We start from the raw sequence: 24,435 nt of genomic DNA, 5'->3' as shown, positions 1-24,435 counted from the left end.
AAAAAAAAAAAAAAAAAAAAGTGCCTACTGGAAAGCTTCCCAGTGCTTGGTGGAGCCACAGGGCACAATAGCAGGAGAGAGGCTATGTCACTGCTGTAAGGGGGAAGAGCAGAGGAGGGCAGCTGAAGCAGCATTTCCATTCCTTTCAGGAGGGAAAGGGCCTGGTGTACAACTGGAGAAGGAAGTGTCCAAAGGACACCCACATTCCTGACATAAGAACCAGGGGAACAAGAGTATGGCCCACTTAAGAGGGAATAGAAAAGAAAAAAAATAGGCAAAAATGAGGAAACAGGGAAGACCATCAGATGCTGCAGTGAAATGCTCGTGGTGGTCTGATATGAATGACAGGTCCTCGGCTCAAAAGGGCTCTGCGCTGGATATGAATGACAGGTCCTGGGTTCAAAAGGGTTCTGGGATGGATATGAATGACAGGTCCTGGACTCAAAAGGGTTCTGGGCTGGAGATATTTGGAAGTTTAGGTGGAGACAGGAGGCAATGCAGTTAGTGGATGAGATGAGAACAAGGAAAGTGAAAAGAGAGCCCAGGATAGAACTCCAGCCATGCTATGATCTGAATGTTTACGTCCTCTCAAAATTCTTATGTTGAAACCTAATCCCCAGTGTGATGGCTCTGGGAGGTGATTAGGTCATGAGGGTGGGGCCCTCACAAATGGGATTAGTGCCCTTATAAAAAAGAGGCCAGAAAAAAAAAAACCTCGCCCCTTCCAACATGTGAAGACAGTGAAAAGGTGCTTCTGTGAACCAGAGTGTGGGCCCTCCCCAGACAGTTAATCTGGTGAGCACCTTGAACTTGGATTTCCAGCCTCCAGAACTGTGAGCAGTATTTCTGTTGTGTGTAAGCCACTCAGGGTATGGTATTTTGTTACAGCAGCCTGAATGGACTATGTCAGGAGACCACCATTAAAAGCCAGAGTGAGGGAAGGGAGCAGAGAAGCGGCACCTGTGGGGGCAGGAGGAGACTCATAAGAGGGTGGCGTCGGAAGACAAGGGAAGAAGAATCAACCAACCACACCACATGTCAGGCGGTGCCACACAACTATGTTCTTACTGAAAGGAAACCACTGTACACAGTTCTTTAAGGGTCAATTGCTCTTTAGGAATGACTCAAAAATGTATAAAATCCACTCCCAAATCCAAAAAGAACTGAGAAATACAGAAGTGTGCAGAGAACCCACAGAGGGATCATGACCACAGAGGGAGTGGAGTCTACTACGCTGCAGAGTCATGGCACAGAAGGAGTTTAAAGGACAGTGCCAAGTGAAAACCGCGCATCAGCACGACAAAATCGAGTAGGCTCAACGATTTCATACACACCCTTGACATGTTTCTCCAGATGTTCTCCTTAGTTCTACAGCCAGCCAACGGAAGACTACCTGAATGGGATTCTTCTGTGCTTAATCTTTTCGAATGGCCATCTTAATGCTTATGCTGAACTCAAGGTAGCCATTCTGCCTGGACTCAATGCCCTTCACGGAGCTCCCCAAATGATTCCTAAGGGTTCTGGCTGGAGAGGTGCATGCGGGGCTATGAGCGCTGCAGTGACCACTCAGCCAAAAAGATGATGAGGGGAAGAATTCCTGGTGTTAAAAGAAATGCTCTAAAGCAGCTTACCGACACAGAATGCAAGCCACATCTGTAATTTCAAATTTTCAAGTAACCACATTAAGAATTAAAAAGAGTCAGGCATGGTGGCTCACACCTGTAATCCCAACACTTTGGGAGGCTGAGGTGGGCGGATCATCTCAGGTCAGGAGTTTGAGACCAGCCTGGCCAACATGGTGGTGAAACCCCATCTCCAGTAAAAATACAAAAATTAGACAGGCATGGTGGCACATGCTTGTAATTCCAGCTACTCGGGAGGCTGAGGCAGGAGAATCGCTTGAACACAGGAGGCGGAGGTTGCAGTGAGCCGAGATCGCGCCACTGCACTCCAGCCTGGGTGATAAGAGCGAAACTCCGCCTCAAAAAAAAAAAAAAAATTAAAAGGAAACAGGCAGGTGAAATTTTACTTAATCTAATATATCCAAAATGTTATATTTCAACATGTAATCAACATAGAAATTATTAATGAAATGGTGTACAGAGTTTTTCCTATACTATGTCTTGGAAATCTAGTGTATATTTTACACCTAAAGCAGTCCCAATTTAGACAAGCCACAGTTCAAGTACTCAATAAGCCATGTGGCTTACTCAATAAGCGGCTACCACACTGGACAATGCAGGTCTAAATGGAATCTACGCAAACCAAGAGGAAGTTCTGATTCAACTAGAAAATGTCCAAGAAATACGCCCATGCCTGAGTTTTCAGGACAAGGGGAAGGGAAGTCAATTTCCCTGAAAGCAGTTATCAATTTTATGTAAGTACTCCATTGTGAAATCACAATGAACATCAGCAGGGCTGGGATGGTCAAGGAGAAGGCTGCAGGGCGTGGCCTTGGGGAAGCAGGTGACCAACCAACAGGTGTTATCAAGGCTCTGTCTGTCACCAGCAGAGCCCACCTTCTAACCATTGTTACATTTTCATGGTGCTTTTCCTTCCTCCATCTTCCAACAGCCCTATAAGGAAGGCAGGCTTTACCCCATTCCACATATGAAGAAACCAAGGCCCAGGCAATTTAAATAACTTGCTCATTTCTAGTCGCCACTCTTAGACTTGGACCCAGAATGCAGGCCTCACCCCTACCCCAGGGGTCTTCAATCAGTAGCTCATCAGAAACAGCCAAAAACCCATGGCAAGACCAAAGTAACTACCTACCTAGTGCCTGAACAACTCTCCACTTAATGATGTTTCATACAGCACCTCCCTTCTGTAAAGAGCTTATGAGCTTTCAAAACATCCTCATGCCCATATATGATCACCACTAAGGGATGTACTGGACTGCCCTAGAAATATACTAAAAAAGCCCAACTACAGCCCAGAGGGGCTGGCCCATCCAAGGTCATTCCTGGCCCTCATCACCACATTCAACATCTCTTTTCTACTCCATGCTGCCTCCCTTGATAACACCTTTTACCTTTCAGATAAAATTTTTAAATGTCAAGGTTATTTAAAAAATATATTTTGTTGTTTTCTCAAACCAGTGGGTAACTTAATGATAGGGCAGTTTTAATCAACCACACAAGTGACTTTAGCATAAGATCTCCCTCCAACTCCAGCCAACCTTAAAGTGGCCTGACTGCATTCTCAGAGCTCTACAAGGTACTGGCTGCAGCCAGTGGGACCCCTGCCCTTACTAATCGATGTTCACATACGCACTGATCCAATTCTGCAGAATATGAAAGTGTGTGGCAGATCAGGGTACACAGATCCTTTCCCTGCCTCAGGCCTGGCTGAAGGGGAACTGAAGTAAGGGCTACCTGTAAGGTCTGGCCTTTATTTATTTTACACACTTCACCCCTGTGGGGTCTCGCCTTTTATTTATTTTAGGCAAGTCTAACAATTCGGGGGTTCTTGGTTCTTCATAACTACAGAACATGGGTTCCTTGCATCTTTAACTGGGCCAACACTTAAATAATAGCTATTTATAGCTAACACATTGACTTCCAACCAGTGAGGAAAAGCTTCCTAGCCAATATACGTAACTATTGCTGAATGCAATAAGGTGAAGGCTCAGAGTCACATTTTAATACCAAACAGCCTAGTTCTCAAGGAATTGATCACATGAAGGCAAGAGCTCAGTTACTCGGAAGGGAAAATAAGCCTATTGCAGATAAATATACAAGAAACTTCAAAATACCACCATCTGACCTCCAGAACAGTAAATATTTTCCAAAGTTCCTTCACTCGTGAAACCTTAAGATTTTCACAACTGTTCAGTAAACAGGTATAAAAGAACGAAAACAGAATCCCAGAGGTTTAAAAATGCACCCTGCTACACAGCTACCTGCAAGTACAGCTTGAACCTGGGACTTGCAGAAATGGGTCCAGAGGTCTCCCACCTGGGCCAGGTGCTCTGTCATAACCAGGACACCTGAGCATCATAACATCATCACTAGGACCCAAAGACCACTTTCACAGGATATGAGTTCGTGCTTTACTTTCCCTTTATTTAACCATATTCCAAGTCCATTCAAACTAAGGAAGTCCCGCAGAACAAAAAATATCACTTTGCACAAAGGATGAAAGAGCTGACACATAAGCAGCCCCCAGCTGCCAAGGCTCAGGGACTTCCAAGCACACCAGGTCACCTTTCTCATCAGGAATTCAAAGCTGAAGGTCAGCAAGTTTCTAGCCCAGGAGTGTGGTGGATTATTTCTAACATGTGATTTGAACAGTCTTGACAGCAGCCATGATGGCCTCCAGCCATGCCACAGTCCCGCAATCCAAGAGTCCCAGATGCAAAGGAAAGCCAACCAAGACCCCCGCTGGGAACCACTTTCGCTCAGCAGGCGTGCCACGTCCTAAATGCAACACGACTGCACCCTGCCCAGTGGAACTCGTGCATTCAGAAGAGAAGGGAGGTGAAGGAGGAGGAGAGGAGAGAGAGGCAGAGAGAAAGCAGCAGTCAGCATCATTCTTACTTTTCTGGCAGCGGTTTGTGGTCCAGCAGCGGTAGTTGTACTCATTGTTGATGGTGGTCTTCTCACACATCGGCTTCTCCTCCATGGTCCCTGGACACAGGTCCCCACATTCCTTTGGGGGCTTATTCCCCACAATGTAGTTATTGGACACTGCATCCAGGATCAGGGACCAGTCCACAGTGGAGAGGTAACAGAGGTCAGCATTTTTCTCAATCCTGATGGCCCCCCGAGTAATGTTCCTCAGGTTGTAAAGCCCAATATCCTTGAGATTGGTCATCTCGAAGATGACCAGGGCGTAGTTGTAGAAGAGTTTCCAGCCGCGGATGACCGTGAGGTTGGGGAAGAGGTCTCCGAGGCTCTCGAGGCCAGCCACTCGGAACAGCAGCAAGTACTCGGTAATGACCGTGAGCTTGGGGAAGCGGTAGCTGCGGTAGTCCTCGGCCTTGGAGATGAGCAGGATGTGGAGGTAGCCCTCGATCACCGTGCAGTTCTCCAGGCGCTTCAGCTGCTGATAGTCGTTGCGGATGTCGATGCCTGGCCCACAGACTGAAGGGAGACAAGAGGGTAAACGTCTCAGTTAGAAGGAAACAATTTTTAAACTATTTTCCAAACAATAATACAGTTGGTTTTCAGGAATCCTGTATTATTATTAGAGAAATAAGGTTCAATTGTTCACTGCAGAGCTGTGGGTTGCAGACTGACAGTCTAGGTGGCTAACCAGTTAGCTGGCATTTATACAGCGCCAACACTGGGCCAGACACTGTGCAACACACACCAACCGACTATGGGAGAGGCCATCCCCGTTAACAGTGTAAACTAAAGCTTACGGCCCAGAGGCACACAGAGGCAGAGGCGAAAGTTAAATCTGCAACCCAGGCCAACCGGACTCCACCACTGCACACTCCTGGTCCGTTCTGCAGAGCGTCAGTTGCCAAGGCCTGAACAACAGCTCAGCAGCCAAGTATCAATAACTTACTACTGCACCCTGCCTGAAGGACACAGGGCAATCAGTCCACTCTACACTGGAGAACCGTCACTGTGACCTGTAAAGTGGGGACTAAAAACCGCATGCTTCTGTGCTTCCCACTACTATCTGACATGAGCAGGGTAGACAGTGTTCTCTCCATATACGCATTCATACAGACATAAAGGATAACATAACAGAAGATTAAAAACATGATTTTTTTATGAATAAAAGCAGCATAAACTCCAACTTTAACAGCTTTATTGATCAAGAAAGTATGCTTCCTACAGAGTTTAGAGGTAATAACCGAAAAAAAAAAAAACCAGTAAAAATCATCAACGATCTCAACATTCCAAGATAAACAATGTTAACACTATCTATGCCAATTATCCACTCTCTATAAGTGAAGGTAAGTGAAATCAGACAAAAATGACATTTGTAAACACACTTCCTTCACTTAATATTTTACTAAGTCAATACATGTCCTTGTACATCACCATTTTAAGGGGACAGTAATTCCAGAGTATGAATACACACCATGAGGGTTTTTTTTTTTTTTTTAACCAACCCCTTATTGTTGGACATTTAGGTTAGCTCCTGTTTTGCACATTATAAGCAACACTCCAGTGAACATTATTGGCAGATACCCAAGACTATTTTCTTAGGATAAATCCCTAGAAGTGGAATTGCTGGGCCAATGCATTTGCAGATTTTAAAGGCTTTTCATAAAATGGCCTCAATACTGGATGACTTATTTTCTAAATTCTAAGCACAGACACGCACCAAGAAAACTCTTTGTTATAACCTTTTTTAGGATTTAATAATCCCAAGTACACTATTAAAGCTTCTCAGATAGAGTGAAGTTTTCTGATTGATGTAATTAGTTTGGGAAGCACCCAACGTGTATGACACCATGAGAAATGCCAACAGGCAGTGCCCTGCCCTCTGAGAGCCAACAGGCAGTGCCCTGCCCTCTGAGGAGGCTCATGGTGAAGGCAAAGAGCTAAGACCCATGAGGAACAATTGTCACACGAGGCAGGTGGTCAGTGGTGTGCACACAGCGAGTCCACTCTAGATGTGAATGGAGTTAAGCAGGACAGACAAGAGGTGGTGTTCAAGCTTTATGCCACTGTGATAAGGGAAGCTCTGCACACAGGTTGGCTCCCAAAGGGTGCCTAGGATTTAAAGCTCAGTAAACATCCCACAGGTCAGAGACAATGCAGAACAAGGTATGCCCATGTGCCAGTAGATCTGATGGTTAGGGTGAAGAGGTGAGCAGGTGAGGAAATGAATTTGATAGCACCCAAGTCATAAAAGATCACATGTGGGGATAAGAACTTTCATCTCAGAGGAATAAAGCCCCCACAAGGCTCCTGAGTGGGAGAGAAGCCCATGTGAGGCCTTTTGTAGGATTAATCTGGTGGCCCAGTGCAGGACGGAATAAGTGGAATAGACGAGGGAGAGAAGAAAAGTCCCACTGGGCATTACATTACAATCAAAGACAGAAACTGAGCAGAGATAGCAAAGAGAAGAGGAAGTAGAGGGACCCAAGGGCTGAGGAGTGGGCAAAGCTTGAGAACTTAGAATGTGAAACCTCATTTGGTCTAATTCTTTTGTTTCACCAAAGAGAAAATGACACCCCTAAGACAGAGAAGAGAATGGCAGAAACCAGCACTTGGCAAACACCCATTTTAAAGGTGAGGAAATAGATTTGGGGAAGTCAAATCACTTATACACAGTCACATATGTTAAATTTCAGCCCCTACATAGCAAAACTTGACACAAGGCTTGTCAATAGTCCCACCTCTCAGCACCCTCACCTCCTGGTTACCTTTAACCCACTCCGACTGAGCTTTTGTCCCCATTATGACACCGAATAGCTCCTAGCAGAACCCCCAGTGACACTGTCAAAGTGTCACTTGACCTTCCAGTCATCTGGCATTGCCTCCTCCTCTTGGCTTCCCTGATTCCACACTGCTCTGCCTTCTATCTTGCCTCTAAATGTTGGTTGCTATCCTCAACCTTTTCCTCTGTCACCTCATCCAGACAAGTGGCTTCCTGTGCCACTCATACTCTAGATATGATCAAATTCATGTCACTGGCCCAGACTCTTCTGAGCTCTAATGTATACATCCATCTGAGTATATCCATTGAGGTGTCAAACAACTCACTCATTCCCCCACATAATCCACCTTCCATGCTTGTAAACTGTAGCACTCTCATTCTCTGAGTTGCTCATGTTAAAAATCAAAGAGTCATTCCTGATTCTTCTCTCCTCTCACACCTCACATATCTAGTCCAGCAACAGACCTCAGGGCTCCAGCTCCCAAGCCTATGAGAATCTTGGCTGCTCTTCCCACAATGCTGTCCCACCTCATTCCTCCCTGTGCAGCACACTGTTCCTCAACAACCCTACACACTTCCCTCCCAAGGCACACCACCCTCTGCAGGACGTGGCTCTGGCCTCTTTTCATGGTCTCTCTCATCGCAGCTCCAGTTGGTTCACAATTATATCACCAGTGCCTAAAACAGTACTTGGTGTGCAGCGGACACATCACATGGGACACATGCGGAATGAGTGAATTTCATCATCCTTTCAATGTCTGTGTGTCTCCACTACTTTAGCTCTGATCTGAGCCACTATCATCTCCAGCTTGGCCTAAAGCAACACATTCCCCATGATCCAGCCTCCTCACGGTCCGTCTCTGTCCCAACACCATCTGACAAGACTCCACAGGAGTCACCAACCTCCAACACACCGAGCTCCTCCTCTGCTCATACCCTGCTGCCCACAAGTGCTTCTGCTCCTTCAGGAGGTTGCCCCATTCTCTAGCCACGTGGGTCTCCACTCAAACGTCACCTCCTCAGAGCTTTGCCTAAACACCTTAGCTTCAACTATTCCCCCAACTGTCCCCCAACTCCTCTCTCCCTCCCCTACCTCTCATTTCTCTTCTCGCTTCTCTAAAGTCATTTTATATAATATTTTTAATAATCTTGTGCATGAAACAAAGTTTGTGTACAACGAACCATTTTATTACCCTTTGTGGAGGTGTTTGAGGGAATCTGGGCATGTGTGGAAAAGACACATCACAGCTGAAGGGGACCGGGAGGGTTTTTTTTCCCTTGGGGACACTAACTTAACTGTGTGTTGTGTGCCTGAGTTTTGAAAAGTGACCTGTCACATGAGGTCAGGTGTGGAATTTTCCACTTGTGGTGTCATGTCAGTGCTCCAAAAGCTGAAACTTTTGAAGCATTTTGGATTTTTGGATTAGAGATGCTCAACCTGTATAAAGCGTTAGGCATCTATTTACTTGTTATTTCCAACAGATCACAAAATTCAGTACCTAGTGAAACAACATGAAGACACAGACCGAAGCAAGTTGAACTTCATACTGCAATCAAAATGCAGACAAGAGGAAAGAATCTGCTTCACTTTGCCATCTGGCCCCTCTTCCACAGTCAGTGTTGACCACTAGTTAACAGAGGCCACGCTACAGAGCTGGAACTGTGAATTTCCTTCAAATGAAAGAGTGGTCTCCATACTTGACACTTTTCCTCCCATTTACAGAAGAAAAGAGAAAAAAAGTAGGAAGAAGCTACCCACTTACTCTGGAAGAAAAGACAAGCCCAAACCACAGAGCACGAGGCAGCACCCAGGAACCAGCTGTTTTGGAGCCTATGACTGACACCATTGGTCTTCAGGAGGTTTTGTGATAGAAACAGTGAAAAAGAAAACCAAGCTGGACCATGAATGATAGCAGCGTTGAGGAGGCGCAAGCCACAAACAGGAAAGAGAATAAAACATGCTCCACTGGTGCCATGAAATAATTCATGCACCGAGGGAGTAAACAGTAAACACAGCACAGGAGGGAGAGACACACCCTTTGTGGCTACTCACTGATGATTAAAAGGAAAATGCAAAATACCCCTTCTCCCTTCTCAAAGCAACCAATATTGGCATGATCCAACAACAAACCCAAAAATTTATGGAATGTGAGATCCCAGGCAGCCCTGTAAAGAATAAGACAAGCAAGGAAGCAGAGAGAAAGGGTACAGCTGGAAGATGGGAACAGTGGGGCCTCAGCAAAGGCCCCAAAGCCAGAGAATGGCAACAGCAGAACCAAAACAGATGGGGGTGCTGGGAGTCAGGGAAGGGAGTTGGGAGGGGCAGGCAGGGGCTTGGTACCTGGGTAGAATTCACTTCTCCAAAGATGTCATTTTATTTATTTTTTGAGACATGGTCTCACTCTGTCACCCAGGCTAGAGTGCTACAGCACAATCATGGCTCAATGGAGCCTCGACCTCCTGGGCTCAAGCGATCCTTCTACCTCAGCTCCCAAGTAGCTGGGACCACAGGGGTACACCATAACACCTAGGTTTGGTTTTGTTTTTTAATTTTTTGGCAGAGAGAGGGTCTCCCTGTGTTGCCCAGGCTGGTCTCCAATTCCTGGGCTCAAGCAATCCTCCAGCCTCAGCCTCCAGAAGTGCTGGGATTACCACCACACCTGGCCAAAAGTTGCCATTTTAAAGAAAGCCTTAGAAGTCAGGCACAGTGGTTCACACCTGTAGTCCCAGCTCTTTGGCAGCCCAAGGCAGGTAGATTGCTTGAGGCCAAGAGTTTGAAACCCTATCTCTACTAAAAATACAAAAATTAGCCAGGCGTGGTGGCGCACGCCTGTAATCCCAGCTACTTGGGTGGCTGAGGCACAAGAATCGCTTGAACCCAGGAGGCAGACGTTGCAACGAGTCAAGATCACACCACTGCACTCCAGCTCGGGAGACACAGAGCAAGATTCTGTCTCAAAAAACAATAATAAAATTAAATTAAATTTTAAAATAAAGCCTTTCAGTTGAAATGAGTACTGTTAACAAAATACTCTTAGATACTTTCTAAAGATCAAGAGGCAGAATGTCTGCTCTAAGAACTTAGGTGAATGGCATATACAAGCTATACATATTTTGAAAATAAATCCCTAAGAACTAAATGTTAATATGAGAAGGGCTAAAGCAAAGCATTTGGCTGAGAAAACTCCCAAAAGCTGTGTATCTAAGTATTTGGAAGAGCTACACGAGAACGGTAAATTATGTCTTAGACACAACCTTGAGGTCCTAGAAAAAAAAAAAAAAACAGCATGACTCCCATGAGCCCAGAGTGCCATTTACCAGCTCCTGCTCTCAGGCAGACACACCTCACCTCTAAACCTCATCTTCCTCACCTGCAAAATGGGCTGTCACTACCTACCCTACAGAAGCTGGCATAAGAATCAGGTAAGTGCTTTTGTGTTACTGCAAACAGTAATAACTTTTAGCAGCTGTTATTAAGTAAACATTAATGGAAATACTGATCTATTTTGTTGCCCCAATGTAAATATTACTAACATACAACAAAGGAGGGTGGCATGAATTAGCAAAATCACTGATTATCCTTCTGTCAACAATTCTATTAAAGAATGTTATAGTTATCCATTTAGTTAAAATGGGTAACTACTTGATCAACTCTTCTTTAAAAATATGGGATAGGTTGGCCGGGTGCAGCGGCTCACGCCTGTAATACCAGCACTTTGGGAGGCCGAGGTGGTAGGATCACGAGGTCAGAAGATCAAGACCATCCTGGCTAACACTGTGAAACCCCATCTCTACTAAAAATACAAAAACAAATTGGCCAGGCGTGGTGGCAGGCACCTGTAGTCCCAGCTACTCGGGAGGCTGAGACAAGATAATGGCGTGAACCCGGGAGGCGGAGCTTGCAGTGAGCCGAGATCGCGCCACTGCACTCCAGCCTGGGCAACAGAGCAAGACTCCATCTCAAAAAAAAAAAAAAAAGGGGGATAGGCTTAGCTTACAGTTGGAAATAAAAGACATCAGGAAACATAATTAGCCTTCTTTTACTACAGGTCTACAGGCACACTGTGAATGTAAAGCACATTAGTGAACCAATCATCATCTTTAACTCTGATGGTAAAATCCAACGTAACAAAACCTTTGGGCTTATGTGAGAAGTTGATTTTGTCTCAGTAAGCGATATACTATAATAGTTCTTTACTCCTCTTAAAATGAATTCTTTGGAACCAATAACATAGTACAACAAAAACCCTCTCTAGACACTATCACTCTGTGAAAGTCAAAATGATTTAAGAGGTTAGGAGAGGATTAGTGTATCACTGAATTTTGCACAAGGAAGACAGAACAACCATCTCTCTAGAAAGTGGCAAATGAAAGAAAAGTTTTAATAGTGCAATAGACAGAACGCTGGGAACACAAAGACAAGGCCCCACGACTCCCTATCTCCGAGGAGGTCAGGAAGACTTCTCAGCGGAGAGGACCCTGAAAGATGAGCAGGGTCTTGCCAGGAAGGGTGGTGGGCAGGGTACTCCAAACAGAGGCAGGAGCACACCGTGGGAGGCAGCTGGAGCTGATGCCTGGTGGCAGCTGGGGGAATCCCAGGGGGTGCAGCCCGTGTGGCAGGGAGAACAACAAAGGCAATGGGACAGATGCTAGAAAGCAGACTGAGACAAGTGTGTGGGAGGTCAACTTCACTTTGCATGTAGGACAGTGTTCAAAGCCCTCAACATGCATCAGGACCACTTGAAGGAACTGTTAAAACGCAAGAGGTGAGGCCCCAAAATTTGTTTCCAATATGCACCCAGGTGATGCTGAAGCTGCTGGCCTAAGCACCACCCTGTGAGACCCACTGCCCTAGGAAATAATTGAATAACCCACCCCACCACCTGTCACTACCCTCCCTACCCACCTTATCTGCAGTGTGGTGCAGGTTAAGCCTGTGCACCTGTTACTTCTCAAATTGACATTCTCTCTCTCAGAAAACCCCCAAGAAGCCCGTAGAAACTACGAAACAAAGCAAAGCAGAAGAAAAATGGGGTGGAGACAGACTCTCCCTAGTACATGATCTTCCCATGCTGTGTCCTTCAAGGTCTGAGCACACCCTCCTTGTGCTCAGAGAAGAGAGAGCATGGGTTTCTTTAGGCCTCAATCCTAACTGAAAAATCAGAGATCAGGAAAGGGGGGAAAAGACAATGTTATGATAACAAACACTACTGACGCTTCAGTTTATTACAGTAGAATTTTCTGTGTAAGTGTAAACCGACACAATTCATGTTAAGCCCTTTATCTTCATGTGTCAATCAGAACATGTTTACATTGTATATGTACATTCCCATTTCACACAGACAGCAATCCTGGCCACCTAACACATTCAATAACTGAAGGCAATGATAAGAATGTAAGAGATTTCCATTACAGAGGTAACTCTGAGAACAGAAATTAAAAACTAAGTGTAATTTGAATGTGAACATTTTTACTGCCACAACAGCCACCTACATCATGCATATAAACAAAATAAATGCACACATAAAGGGCAGTCCTGAAGGCTCAGAACGTTAAAACCAGAGTGCTACATACAGCAAAGAACTTACAAAGATGGGTGAGATGTTTCTATCCTGCCATGCCAATTAAGACATGGAAACTTTAACGGGAATTCAAAGACTAAAGGGAACACAAGCCCCAGTGTCCCCTCCACTTAGAGCACCTGTAGCCAAACAGATTGGTGCAGAGCTGCATTTGTAACAACTGTTTTCCTGGATCTTCATAAAAACAACTTCATCTGCTCTGACAGTTACTCCGAATGCCTTTCTCGTCTTAAAATATCCCAAAGCCCAATATTCTAAGTCTCCATATTTCAAAAAACACCCTTATAAGAGCCTCTAATCCTTTCTAATTATCCACAGTTCCCATGGGTGGCTGGCTTCTCGATGAAGCAGGACACCAGGAGCTAGAGTCCCTCACAGCGAGAGCTCTTCGCCTCACCATGAGGCCTTCCGAAGGGCAGCACCTGCCTAGTCCCACACCCTGTCCTCACTACCACCTAGCACCCACCGTGCAGGAGACAGCACCCTAAACCTCCGAAGGACAGACTGTACAGCCAGCGGATGGTGCTGTGAGGTGCAGCCAAGCTGGGGCAAGGCCCATGCTGAGCAGGCACCTGCAAAAACCAAGCTCCTTCTGCCTTCCTTTCCCTCTCTCTCGTCTTTCAACTTTCTGCTCAGAACCAGGCAAATGTCCTAAATAAAAGTCGGCCCTGTGTCCCCTGTCCTCTCACTGGCTTCATTTTGTAGAACACATTACATCATTCCAGTTCCAGTTCACATCCTCATTTCAAAAGCATTTTACCTTGCCCTACAATGCACCAGTTTGCTTAAGTGACCTGCACTCTTTCCATCAGCCAGTTATCTAAGTCTAGCTGATAACAGTGCAGAAATCCCACTCATCTGTTCCCCTACCCTGCGGTGTGATTCTTCATGGATGCGGTGTCAAAACAGAAGTTTCTTGAAATACTGAGGCTTTCTATCTGATCTGGGGACTTTCCTAGAGAGGAAAAGGACTGGGCTACTATTCAGAGACCAGCTACCTCTTGGTTCCATCACTAACCACCCACCACACGGCCAGAGGTCAATCCCTGCATCACTCTAGTTCATGCACAGGAAGGAAATCCTCTCACATGCAACAACCTGGATGAAGCTTGAGGACCTTATGCTAAGTGAAATAAGGCAGTCACAAAAGCAGAAATCCTGCCGATTCTGCTCATAGGTACTCAAAGTAGTCAGACTCACGGAGACAGCAGAAAGTGGTTGCCCGTGGCTGTGGTAGGAGAGAATGGGAGTTACTGATGGGTACAGAGTTTCCGTTTTTCAAGATGAAAAGTGTTCTAGAGATTGATTGGACAGCAGTGTAAAGGTACTTAAACTGTACACTTTCAAATGTTAAGATGGGAGGGTGGTGGGCGTGGTGGCTCACGCCTGTAATCCTAGCACTTTGGGAGGCCGAGGCAGGCGGATCATGAGGTCAGGAGTTCAAGACCAGCCTGGCCAACATGGTGAAACCCCATCTCCACTAAAAATACAAAAATTAGCCAGGCATGGTGTCTGACACCTGTAATCCCAGATACTCGGGAGGCTGAGGCAGGAGAATCACTTCAACCTGGGAGGCAGAGGTTGCAGTGAGCCAAGATCGCACCATGGCACTCCAGCCTGGGTGACAGAGCAAGATTCCATCTCTTAAAAAAAAAAAAAAAAAGAAGGGAGGCCGGGTGCGGTGGCTCACACCTGTAATCTCAGCACTTTGGGAAGCCGAAGCAGGGGGATCACTTGAGGCCAGGAATTCAAGACCAGCCTGGCCAACATGGCAAAACCCCATCTCTACTAACAATACAAAAGTTAGCCAGGCATGGTGGCGGGCGCCTGTAATTCCAGCTACTCAGGTGGCTGAGGCATGAGAATCCCCTGAACCCAGGAGGCAGAGGTTGCAGTGAGCTGAGATCGCGCCACTGCACTCCAGCCTGGGTGACAAAATGAGATCCTGTCGCGCCATTGCACTCCAGCCTGGGTGACAGAATGAGAACCTGTCTCAATAAAAAAAAGTTAAGATGGTAAGTTTTATGTCACATGTATTTCACCACAATTTGAGTATAGAGGGAAAGTTCTGCCGCATTTTAACACAAGTGCCAAGTGGACAGCTGAGGGCAGACCACACAGCCCGTCCACCACCGAGAACCAAGGGGAACCCAGATGGAAGGAAAGCAGGTTTGGCCACAGCTCTGCTGCAGATACACCACACATAGGCCAGGCATTTAAAGATGCCACCCATACCAGGTGTGGCTGTAGGCCTGCATCCAGCACAGTCAGATTCATCAGGACACAAATAGAAGGGTCCCCCAGGAGTGCTGCACTGACTCCCCAGGGAAATGGGCTCTGGGCACACAGCCACAAGCAGGCAGAGGTGGCAGAGCAGGTGGACGCCCGCATGCAACCTCTGTATTGAGTGGGCAAGAGCTAAAACACTGTATGCAACCAACCACTCTGCAAACTGAACAGTGGCAGGTTCTCACTATCTGATATGTTTCAAGGGCAGAAGCTACAACCGATTGCACTGATTTTCTAACTTTGAGTGTTTGGCACATCTGTACCCCAACACAGTTCTTCCTTTGTAAAATGCAGCAGGGTTACTATGAGGGTCGATCACGGCTCCAGCCTGTCCCAGCAAGCCCCTGCCTTCCCTTCAGTGATCACTCCCACTCTTGCCAAAGCCTTTGTATCTGCTACAACTTCTGCATTTACTCTTCTGCTCTAACACCTCCAGATTCACCTCTTCCCCCAAAGGAGTACTTTTTCCACTGCATGCTCATCCGAGCATCCGGAGGACAATCCACATCCCTGACTTCTTCACTGAGGCATCCTACAATTTCTACTAAGACCAGGTACCCTCGGCATTTAGGACTTCTCCATCCACACCCACAGGAACCTCTGCCCACCAGCCCAGCCAGACAGCAGCCCCATGGAGGCCAATCCCATCATCGGCCAGGAGAGGATGTCTAAAACCAGTGCTCTTAGCTTCCCAAAAAAAATCACCTGAAGACCTTTCTCCTGAGCAGCTCAATCCCACTCTGCTCCAGATGACAGCCAATCATAGCCCGACACTCAAGCCCCCTGGTAGTAACATTCTCTTATCTGCACTCCAGCAGTGGTATCAGCCAAAGGCAAAAACAGAAGAAAAACACCGCTACGAAGTGAAGCCCTGGGTCAGAAGTCATAAACCACAATAACCTGGGTTTTGGGGATGTGCCCATTTTCTTGGCATAAGGATTTTTTCTTAATAGGTATATTCCAGGAACATATACTTTGCCTACAATGCCTTGCTAAAATCTCTTTGTTGACAAGGTGAAGAAATATGAACTACATCTGAATAGCTGAGTAAATGTTCAATTTCCCCTCCAAAGTGCTGATTAATGAACAGACCAAGGAAGGCCACAGGTCTCTTTCTGAGTACTGTATATTTCAACATTTTTATCAATTACTTGAACGATGGCACAGATAAAATGTTTATCTAATTCAAAGATGACAAGTTTCCAGGAGCAATGGCAAATACACTGGATGACAGAGTCAAGAGCTAAAAAGATCAACAGATTGGAATTGCAATAGAGAGGAAATAAATGCTATTTGGACACTTGGGTGCAAAAAAAGAAATGCACAAATGTAGGAGGTGTGAAAAAGACTTAGGAGATTTAATTGGATATAATTTCTGTATGTGACGATGTGATGTTGTGGCTGCCAAAAAAAAAAAGTCAGGCAGTCTTAGACTGTACCTAAGGGAGACTTAGTAAGGGGCCGGGGGAGAGACCCTGAAAACTTGGTTTCTGCCTCCACACATTAAGAGAGATAAGTCAGTGGAAGAACATCCAAGTGAGAGCAGGGACCAGAAGTCCCTTCTCATGGAGAAGGGCTGCAGAAACCCAGCACACAAAGGTCTCCAGGGAGGGGGACTGGTCAGGCTCTTTATGACCCTGCTGGGGGAGAGAAACAGAGAACTTAGATCAACACAGGGTGAGGGATTGTGGTTCCATATAAGAACAGACAGTAGGATTCATTTGAAAACAGACTGGACTGCCTAAAGAGGTAATGAAGATTTCTGTGGAGCTGCACATTTCTGAGATTGTATAAGCCTGATGTGATTTACTATGATAACTCTTTTGGGGTGTTATTTGCTCTGTTTTGCAGCTAAGGAAACTGATGGTTAACAATGAGCAAATGACCTACCTGGGATCACTCAGTTAATTTAGGGAGCAGAGCTGGGGCTTAAATTGAGATGACCTCACATGATTCTAGGGGTAGAAAATTCCTCTTTGGAGGTATCTCTTAAGGCTGACAAGGATGCTACAGCCAGGTGCATATGATTGAAGAGGTGCTCTCTCACACACATCGTGCATGCTGACAGCCATCTCACCAGAGTGGGCACCTCTTTAAAGCCTCTGAGAGTAGAAACCTCTGTCAACCCCAATGCCTTGACCTGTCAAAGGAGGGCAACATAGGGAGCTCGTAAAAAGCTTTACAGAGCTTCACTTTGTATCTCATAACCCGTATGTAAAGGAATAAAACTGACTTACTAGGGAAAATGCTATTATTTCAGACCTTACATTCCACTGAAAAGCATACACTGTTTGCACGAGTTAACTATACTGCGGAATATCAAATTCTTGTTTTTGTTCACAACCCATAGAGGGAGGAAAAAAAATAAAGACAGAAAACACAATCTAACCCAACTACATGAACTCCTCCTGCACATACAACATTTTCCTTAGAGGACAGAAATGGATCTCACAAATTTGGAACACAAGATTTCCACTTCATCAGGCAACTGCCACTCATCACACCCTGTTTCTATTAAATCCCATTCCCTTCGTTATCTCCACACTTAGCTTTCCTTCCACGCACTGCTTACACACAGTTCAAACTTTCCCCAGCAAGCCACAGGAAAGTCGGCCTCCCCAACTTCGGCGCACCCATTCTTTATTCAGTGCTGATGCTCAGATCACACAAAGATCCCTTCACGCTAAGAAAGTTTCCACCCCACCAGAAAATCTATACATTCTTCGATGGAAATTGAGAAGTACGTTTTTTTCTTTTTCAAGTTCCAGTTGAGAACAATATAATTCTCAAACAGATGGAGAGCTCAGACAAGCATGAGCAAATCAGGCAGTGAAGTGTGAGGGGCCAAGTGTCAGTCACTAGTACCTGCATCCCCCTACCCTGAGTCTGGCCCAGGAGCACTGGAGGCTGAGGTCCAAAAAAAAAAAAATGGGGAAAGTCAGGCTGCCACAACCACATCACTCCAGGCAGGTGGGGATGTTCACAGACCCACACAGCAGTTCAAGTGGGGGTCCCTAAGCCTTCCTATGGCTCATCTTCTCTGAAGGGCTGACAGGCATGCTAATGGATTGTTGTGGAGGATTAATGAGCCTGCCATGGGCCAGGAACACATGAATGAATGGTGCAGTGACATCTTTGAGGAGTCGCCTCACCCCTTTAATAACCCTCCCATTTTGTTTCCCTGCACCCTTGCGCTTCAGCACGAACTCTGTTAATTTGCTTAAGGTCAGCAGCATGTTACATCATGTAGACAAGAACAATTATGCTTTAAAAAAAAATCCAGAGGAATAAAAGTACGCCAATTAAGTGCAAAGAGATCAACATAAATGCTCCTTGCTACCAGATAAAGGACACATTTCCAAATGGTCACCAGAAACGAGGCAGGTGCTGCCAAGCAGCATGCTGACAAAGTCAGAAATGTCTCCCATTACTCCTCTTGATAGCACAAGTGCAGCCTTGAAGAAGTCCACCCTTAACAGTGGGCAAAAACAGAAGACAGGAGGTCAGGCCGGGCACGGTGGCTCACGCCTGTAATCCCAGCACTTTGGGAGGCCGACGCAGGCACACTGCTTGAGGCCAGGAGTTCGAGACCAGCCTGACCAACATGGTAAAACCCCATCTCTACTAAAAATGCAAAAATGAGCGTGGCATGGTGGCATACACCTGAAGTCCCAGCTACGCAGAAGGCTCAAGCACGAGAATCACTTGAACCCGGGAGGCGGAGGTTGCAGTTGGCCGAGATCATGCCATTGCACTCCAGCCTGGGTGACAGAGCAAGACTCCATCTCAAAAAACAAACAAAACAGAAGGTCATTCGATCAGGGAACAAAAACATCCCTGGGAGGTGGAGATGACCCAAAAGGCAGGCAAGCCGCTGTGCCCAGTGCCCCAGGGAGGCAGACAGCCCCAGGCACCCACCAAGCAAGTCTACAGCGTCCTCTGCATTCTGCAGCAGGAGGCAGGGCTGCTGGACAGCAGCCCCATTCAGCAGCTTTGTGGACCAGTCTTCCCAGGGACCTGCTGTAGCACAAAGCTCAAGGTGTAAAGGAAAACAAAACCCAAAGTCTCAAATCCCCACAACAGGGTGGTAAATCCTGCCCCTCTACATGGAAGCGGCACTACTCCAAGGCAAAGCAAATGCTCCCCTGCCCGTAGCCAACATCACCTCTATGCCTGCCTCATTCTGCTCATCCAGGACCCAGCTTCCAAGACCAAACAGGTCTCCCAGCCACAGCACAGCAGCCTATAGTTGCTGGATGGCAGAGCAGGAAATAGCAAGGACGTTCATATGGGGTCAGGGGGGTGCTGCAAGCTCTCCCCACACAGCCCTGGGTTAGGGAACCACAGAGCATGCTCCACCAGCCCCTCCATGCTCTCTAGGCAACACCACAGGCAAATGGAACACGGGACAAAGGGACATGGGACAAAGCCTTGGCAAAATGCAATCACGCTGGAGACTAAGGATCCAGGGTCTCCCACTTCTCCACCACTCATACCTCCCACCCAGGCGTACCCCACCCTGAGGCCCCTAGTATCTAGGGCGGGGGTGGCTACATCTATATCCTCCTTACTGATGTCCCCATACCATCAAGCAGCTCTTACCAATGTATCAGGTGGTAAACAACAGACTCTCACTAACTCCATTTTTAAATGCTGGGGCATATGACCAAGGACAGTATCTCAGGTAGGTGTTGCGGGAAAGAGCTTTTAGATAATGGCTTTGATTCCTTGAGGGTAGACCCCTATTTTGTTTATATTGTTAACCAGAGCTTGGTACTTTATAAACAGTTTCCAAATGTTACTGGGAAGTCCAAAGTCACCATCATCTTACATAAGGTTTCCAGGGTATGGTAAATACACTTCTGACAATTAGAGAAATGCAAACTAAGATATTTTTAGCTTGGCTGGGCATAGTGGCTCATGCCTATAACCCTAGCACTTTGGGAGGCCGAAGGAGCAGGACTGCTTGAGCCCAAGAGTTCAAGGCTACAGTAAACTATGATGATGACACCACTGCATTCCAGCCTGAACAACAGAGCAAGACCCTATCTCAATCAACCTTTTTTTCTTTGGAGCCAGGGTCTCACGCTGTCACCCAGGCTAGAGGGCAGTGGCACGATCTCGGCTCACTGTAGCCTCAACTTCCTGGGCTCAAGTGATCCTCCCACATCAGCCTCCCAAGTAGCTGGGACCAAAAGCAAGCACCACCATGCCCAGCTAAGTTTGTTGTATTTTTGGTAGAGATGGGGTTTCGCCATGTTGCCCATGCTGATCTTGAACTCCTGAGCTCCAGTGATCTGCCCGCCTCGGACTCCCAAAGTGCTGGGATTACAGGCATGAGTCACTCTGTGCCCGGCCAAAGAAATATTTTTAAAGAAATATTTTTAACTTAACAGATTCACACACACAAAAATTACCAATCTAATAACATCAAGCTTGAGTGAGGACATGGGGCAACAGGCACTCTCCTACTTTTGGGAGGAGCATATGTGTACAGCCATTTTGGAGGACAACATCTACCAAAAAATACAAATGCCTATAACCTCTGAACAGTGACTCCTCTTCTAGAGATCCAACCCTCATGTCAGTGGGGCAAATAGATATATGTCCCCACACATACACTGCCTCATCCAGGTGGTCAAGGTTAACAACAATGGTGATAACTCATGCTGACAAATGACTGAAGGGAGGGCATTTCAGCTCTGTGATCTTGCTCCCAAAAACCCATGGTCCCAGACTAACCATAAGAAAACCACGGGCCCGGCATGGTGGCTCACACCTGTAATCTCAGCACTTTGGGAGGCCAAGGTGGGCAATCACCTGAGGTCAGGAGTTCGAGACCAGCCTGCCCAACCTGGTGAAACTCCATCTTTACTAAAAATACAAAAATTAGTTGGGTGTGGTAGCGGGCACCTGTAATCCCAGCTACTCGGGAGGCTGAAGCAGGAGAACTGCTTGAACCTGGAAGGCAGAAGTTGCAGTGAGCCGAGGTTGCACCATTGCACTTCAGCTTGGGAGACAAGAGTGAGACTCTGTCTCAAAAAAAAAAAAAAAAGAAGAAGAAGAAAACCATGAGACAACTCCAAATTAAGGGGCAGTATGCACAAAACCTGGCCAGTGTCCCTCAAAACTGTCAAAGTCACCAAGGACAAGGAAAGTCTGAGACCCTGTCACAGAGCAGAAGAGGTGAAGGAGACAGCTAAATGTAATGTGCTGTGATGTGCTCTTCTGCATAGGATCCTACACCAGGAAAGGAACACTGGGCAAAACTGGTAAAATCCAAAGAAAGTCTTGAGTTTAGTTCACTGACAGTCATGGACTAATGCTGGTTCCTTAGCTGTGGCAAATTACCATGGTAACACAGAATGTTAACAGAGGGGAAGCTGTTAAGAGGTACGTACATGCGAACTCTCTAGACTCTCACGGCAACTTTTCTGTAAATCTAAAACTATTCTAAAAGAAAAAGTTTATTTAAAGAAACAGTAAGTATGCATGAGCATGTAAGCCACAGGACAACAGGGATCTATTTAAATGTTTTTTAAAAAAGTACCCTTACTGCTCTGTGGCTTGCTTCTGCCTGACCCGCCAACACCGCCCCACCCTGCCGCCCCCAGTTTCTTATGCAGGTGGACATAAACACATGGAAAAAATGCCTGGAAGGAGACATGCTGATGGGCCAGTAGTTCCTTCTGGGGAGTGAAGCAGACTCAGAGTAGCAGGAAGAGGAGAGGGTGAGCTATATCACCTATCACCTTCTACTCTGTAACTGTCTATTGTTCTAATTTCCATAAGAAACATACATTCACGTATTAATTGTATATTTAAAATCATTTTAAAAACAAAGATCATTCTGCTATAGGAAGAGAGCCAAAATTTATTGAAATGAAAAACCACAAATTGCAAATCTGTGTTTAAACGACGGCTAAGAATAGCATTTTTGCTTGCATAGGGAGTGTGTGCAAAGCTTACCCCTGGGAAGCAGGGTGGAAAGAAGAGTCAGAGGAGAGGAGGAGGGTCCTGGCATGTTTACTCCTTACCTCCTGTTTTAATTTCCTACCAGAAGCATGTGTTTTTGTTTTTGTTTTTGTTTTGGGACAGGGTCTTGCTCTGTCACTCAAGTTGGAGTACAGTGGCACAGACATGGCTCACTGTAGCCTTGACCTCTTAGGCTCAAGGGATCCTCCTGCCTCAGCCTCCTGAGTAGCTGGGACTACAGGTGCACACCACCATGCTTGGCTAATTTTTTAATTTCTTTGTAGAGATGGGGTGTCACTATGTTGTCCAGGCTGGTCTTGAACTCCTGGACTCAAGAAATCCTCCTGTGTTAGTCTCCCAAAGTGCTGGAATTACAGGCATGAGCCACCACGCCCAGCCAAGCATGTTTTTAAGTCATTATCATCATGAAAATGATCATAAACCCTCAAAGTTCATTCCTTACTTGCTCTATCTCCTTGACCCCCAAACCACACCCAAAGGAGCCCGCATTTTAGAATTCTGCTTCTCGGGCTGTGATGGTACAGGGTCCCCTCCTTTGCCCACAGCTTGAGGGCAGTGTGAGTACAGTGTGAGGGAGCAAGCACCCTCAGAGGCGGCCCCTGCCCTCACTCACACCGCTGGCTGAAACGCTGGTATCTCTCCATCGGACAGGATCTGTTCAACATCAATGCTGTTCTCCACTGGGGCATCCTGAAAGACCTATATAAGGGGGCAACTCACATCCATCTGTGATGGCAGCAAAGTGTGGCAAGAACCTAATGTGCCTTCTGAGTCATCTTTAAACGATGCAAGGTCTCTGCCTGCAATCAATATATTCTAATACTTTAGATTAACACTTTCTGATTAATCTATGACAAACCCCTGGATCCTCAACAATGGCATCTAAAAAAACGTAGTGCAACTGGCTGGGCACAGTGACTCACGCCTGTAATGCCAGCACTTTGGGAGGCCAAGGTGGGCAGGTGGCTTGAGGTCAGGAGTTCGAGTAACATGATGAAACTTTGTCCCTACTAAAAATATAAAAATTAGCTGAGTGTGGTGGCGGGCACCTGTAATCCCAGCTACTTGGGAGGCTGAGGCAGGAGAATTGCTTGAACCTGGGAGGCAGAGGTTGCAGTGAGCTGAGATCACGCCACTGCACTCCAGCCTGGGTGACAGAGCAAGACTCTGTCAAAAAAAAAAGTAGTGCAACTGTCCAAAGCTGCTTGTCCTTGAAAAGGACGCCAAAAACCAACCAAGCAACCAAAAAAAATCTGCAAGATATCTAGAGTGGGAAAACAGCACAATGAAGATGAAAAACTGCTATTTCATGCTGCTTTTAAGATCAAGTGATTTAATTTCACTAACATTGATTTTTGCAGAGTGATTTAATTTTGCTAACACTGACTGAGCTTCTGCTTACTTGATGTTAACATCTGGGCAGCCAAAGTCGTCGCCCACCACACAGAGGAAGGAGGAGAAACATCAGGCCATCTGAGAGCCCGTCCACATGCATATACTGATGAATCAAAGCGTACTGCATAAAAAGAGGCTTCCAAGATTAATCAGGGTTTATTTTTTAGGTCCTGAATCTCTCAGGATGTCTGATAAAAAGCTGGGCCCTTTCTCCAAAAAAAAATACACTTACAAAGAGTTTGCACGCCATTTCCAAAGGTCCTCTGAACCCCATCTATAGGGCCTTTTGAGTCACAGACCCTCATCAACTAGTCTTGAGCTATAAGCATCTGTGATACTATTTTACAGATTAAAAAAAAAAAAAGAGGACTTAGAGCGATTGGGTGACTTTCTCAAAATTCTCCCACCAGTTAATGGCAAGGTGGAGTGCTCTGGTCTCATGCTGCTAAGCAGGATACTTCTAGAAAACATGCAGCACACTCAGCAGTGGTTAGCACAGACCCCCAGCAAAAGCATTATAATAGCATTCCCATCTATGCCAACACTATGCAAAGGTATACACGTGAAATAACAGTGCCATCACACACACACACACACACACACACACACACACACAGGTGTGTGTTGTGTGGTGAGTCGAAGAGAGAAAGTTGGGAGCGGGGGAGAGAGAGTGTGTGGGGGGAAGTGAAAGGCAGAGAGAGGAGGGAGAGTGGGAGAAGAAGGAAGAGTAGGGGAGAAGGGGAGGGGGAGAGAAGGGGGTGGTGGGAGAACTATACTACCGACACTATGAACTTGGGCCAGGGCTGGCCAGGGCTTAATCCAA

At 46.2% G+C, this 24,435-nt stretch overlaps 1 protein-coding gene and 1 long non-coding RNA gene across 3 annotated transcripts in view; one reads left to right on the top strand and one right to left on the bottom strand.

Moving 5' to 3' along the window:
* Positions 1-24,435, bottom strand: part of IGF1R (insulin like growth factor 1 receptor) — a 315,543-nt gene that overhangs the window by 252,507 nt on the left and 38,601 nt on the right. For both annotated transcript variants that reach the window (XM_009250188.4, XM_009250187.4), the window contains exon 2: positions 4,542-5,087. In XM_009250188.4, the coding sequence (XP_009248463.2) occupies positions 4,542-5,087 (546 nt within the window). The remainder of the gene's footprint in view (positions 1-4,541; positions 5,088-24,435) is intronic.
* Positions 21,586-23,963, top strand: LOC129050222 (uncharacterized). Its single transcript, XR_008513823.1, has 3 exons — positions 21,586-21,614; positions 21,836-21,952; positions 23,579-23,963. It is a non-coding gene; the product is annotated as an uncharacterized LOC129050222 (long non-coding RNA).

The sequence above is a fragment of the Pongo abelii genome, chromosome 16 (assembly GCF_028885655.2).
Source record: "Pongo abelii isolate AG06213 chromosome 16, NHGRI_mPonAbe1-v2.0_pri, whole genome shotgun sequence".
NCBI classification, from domain to species: Eukaryota; Metazoa; Chordata; class Mammalia; order Primates; family Hominidae; genus Pongo; species Pongo abelii.
This window is presented reverse-complemented; position numbering and strand designations above follow the sequence as displayed.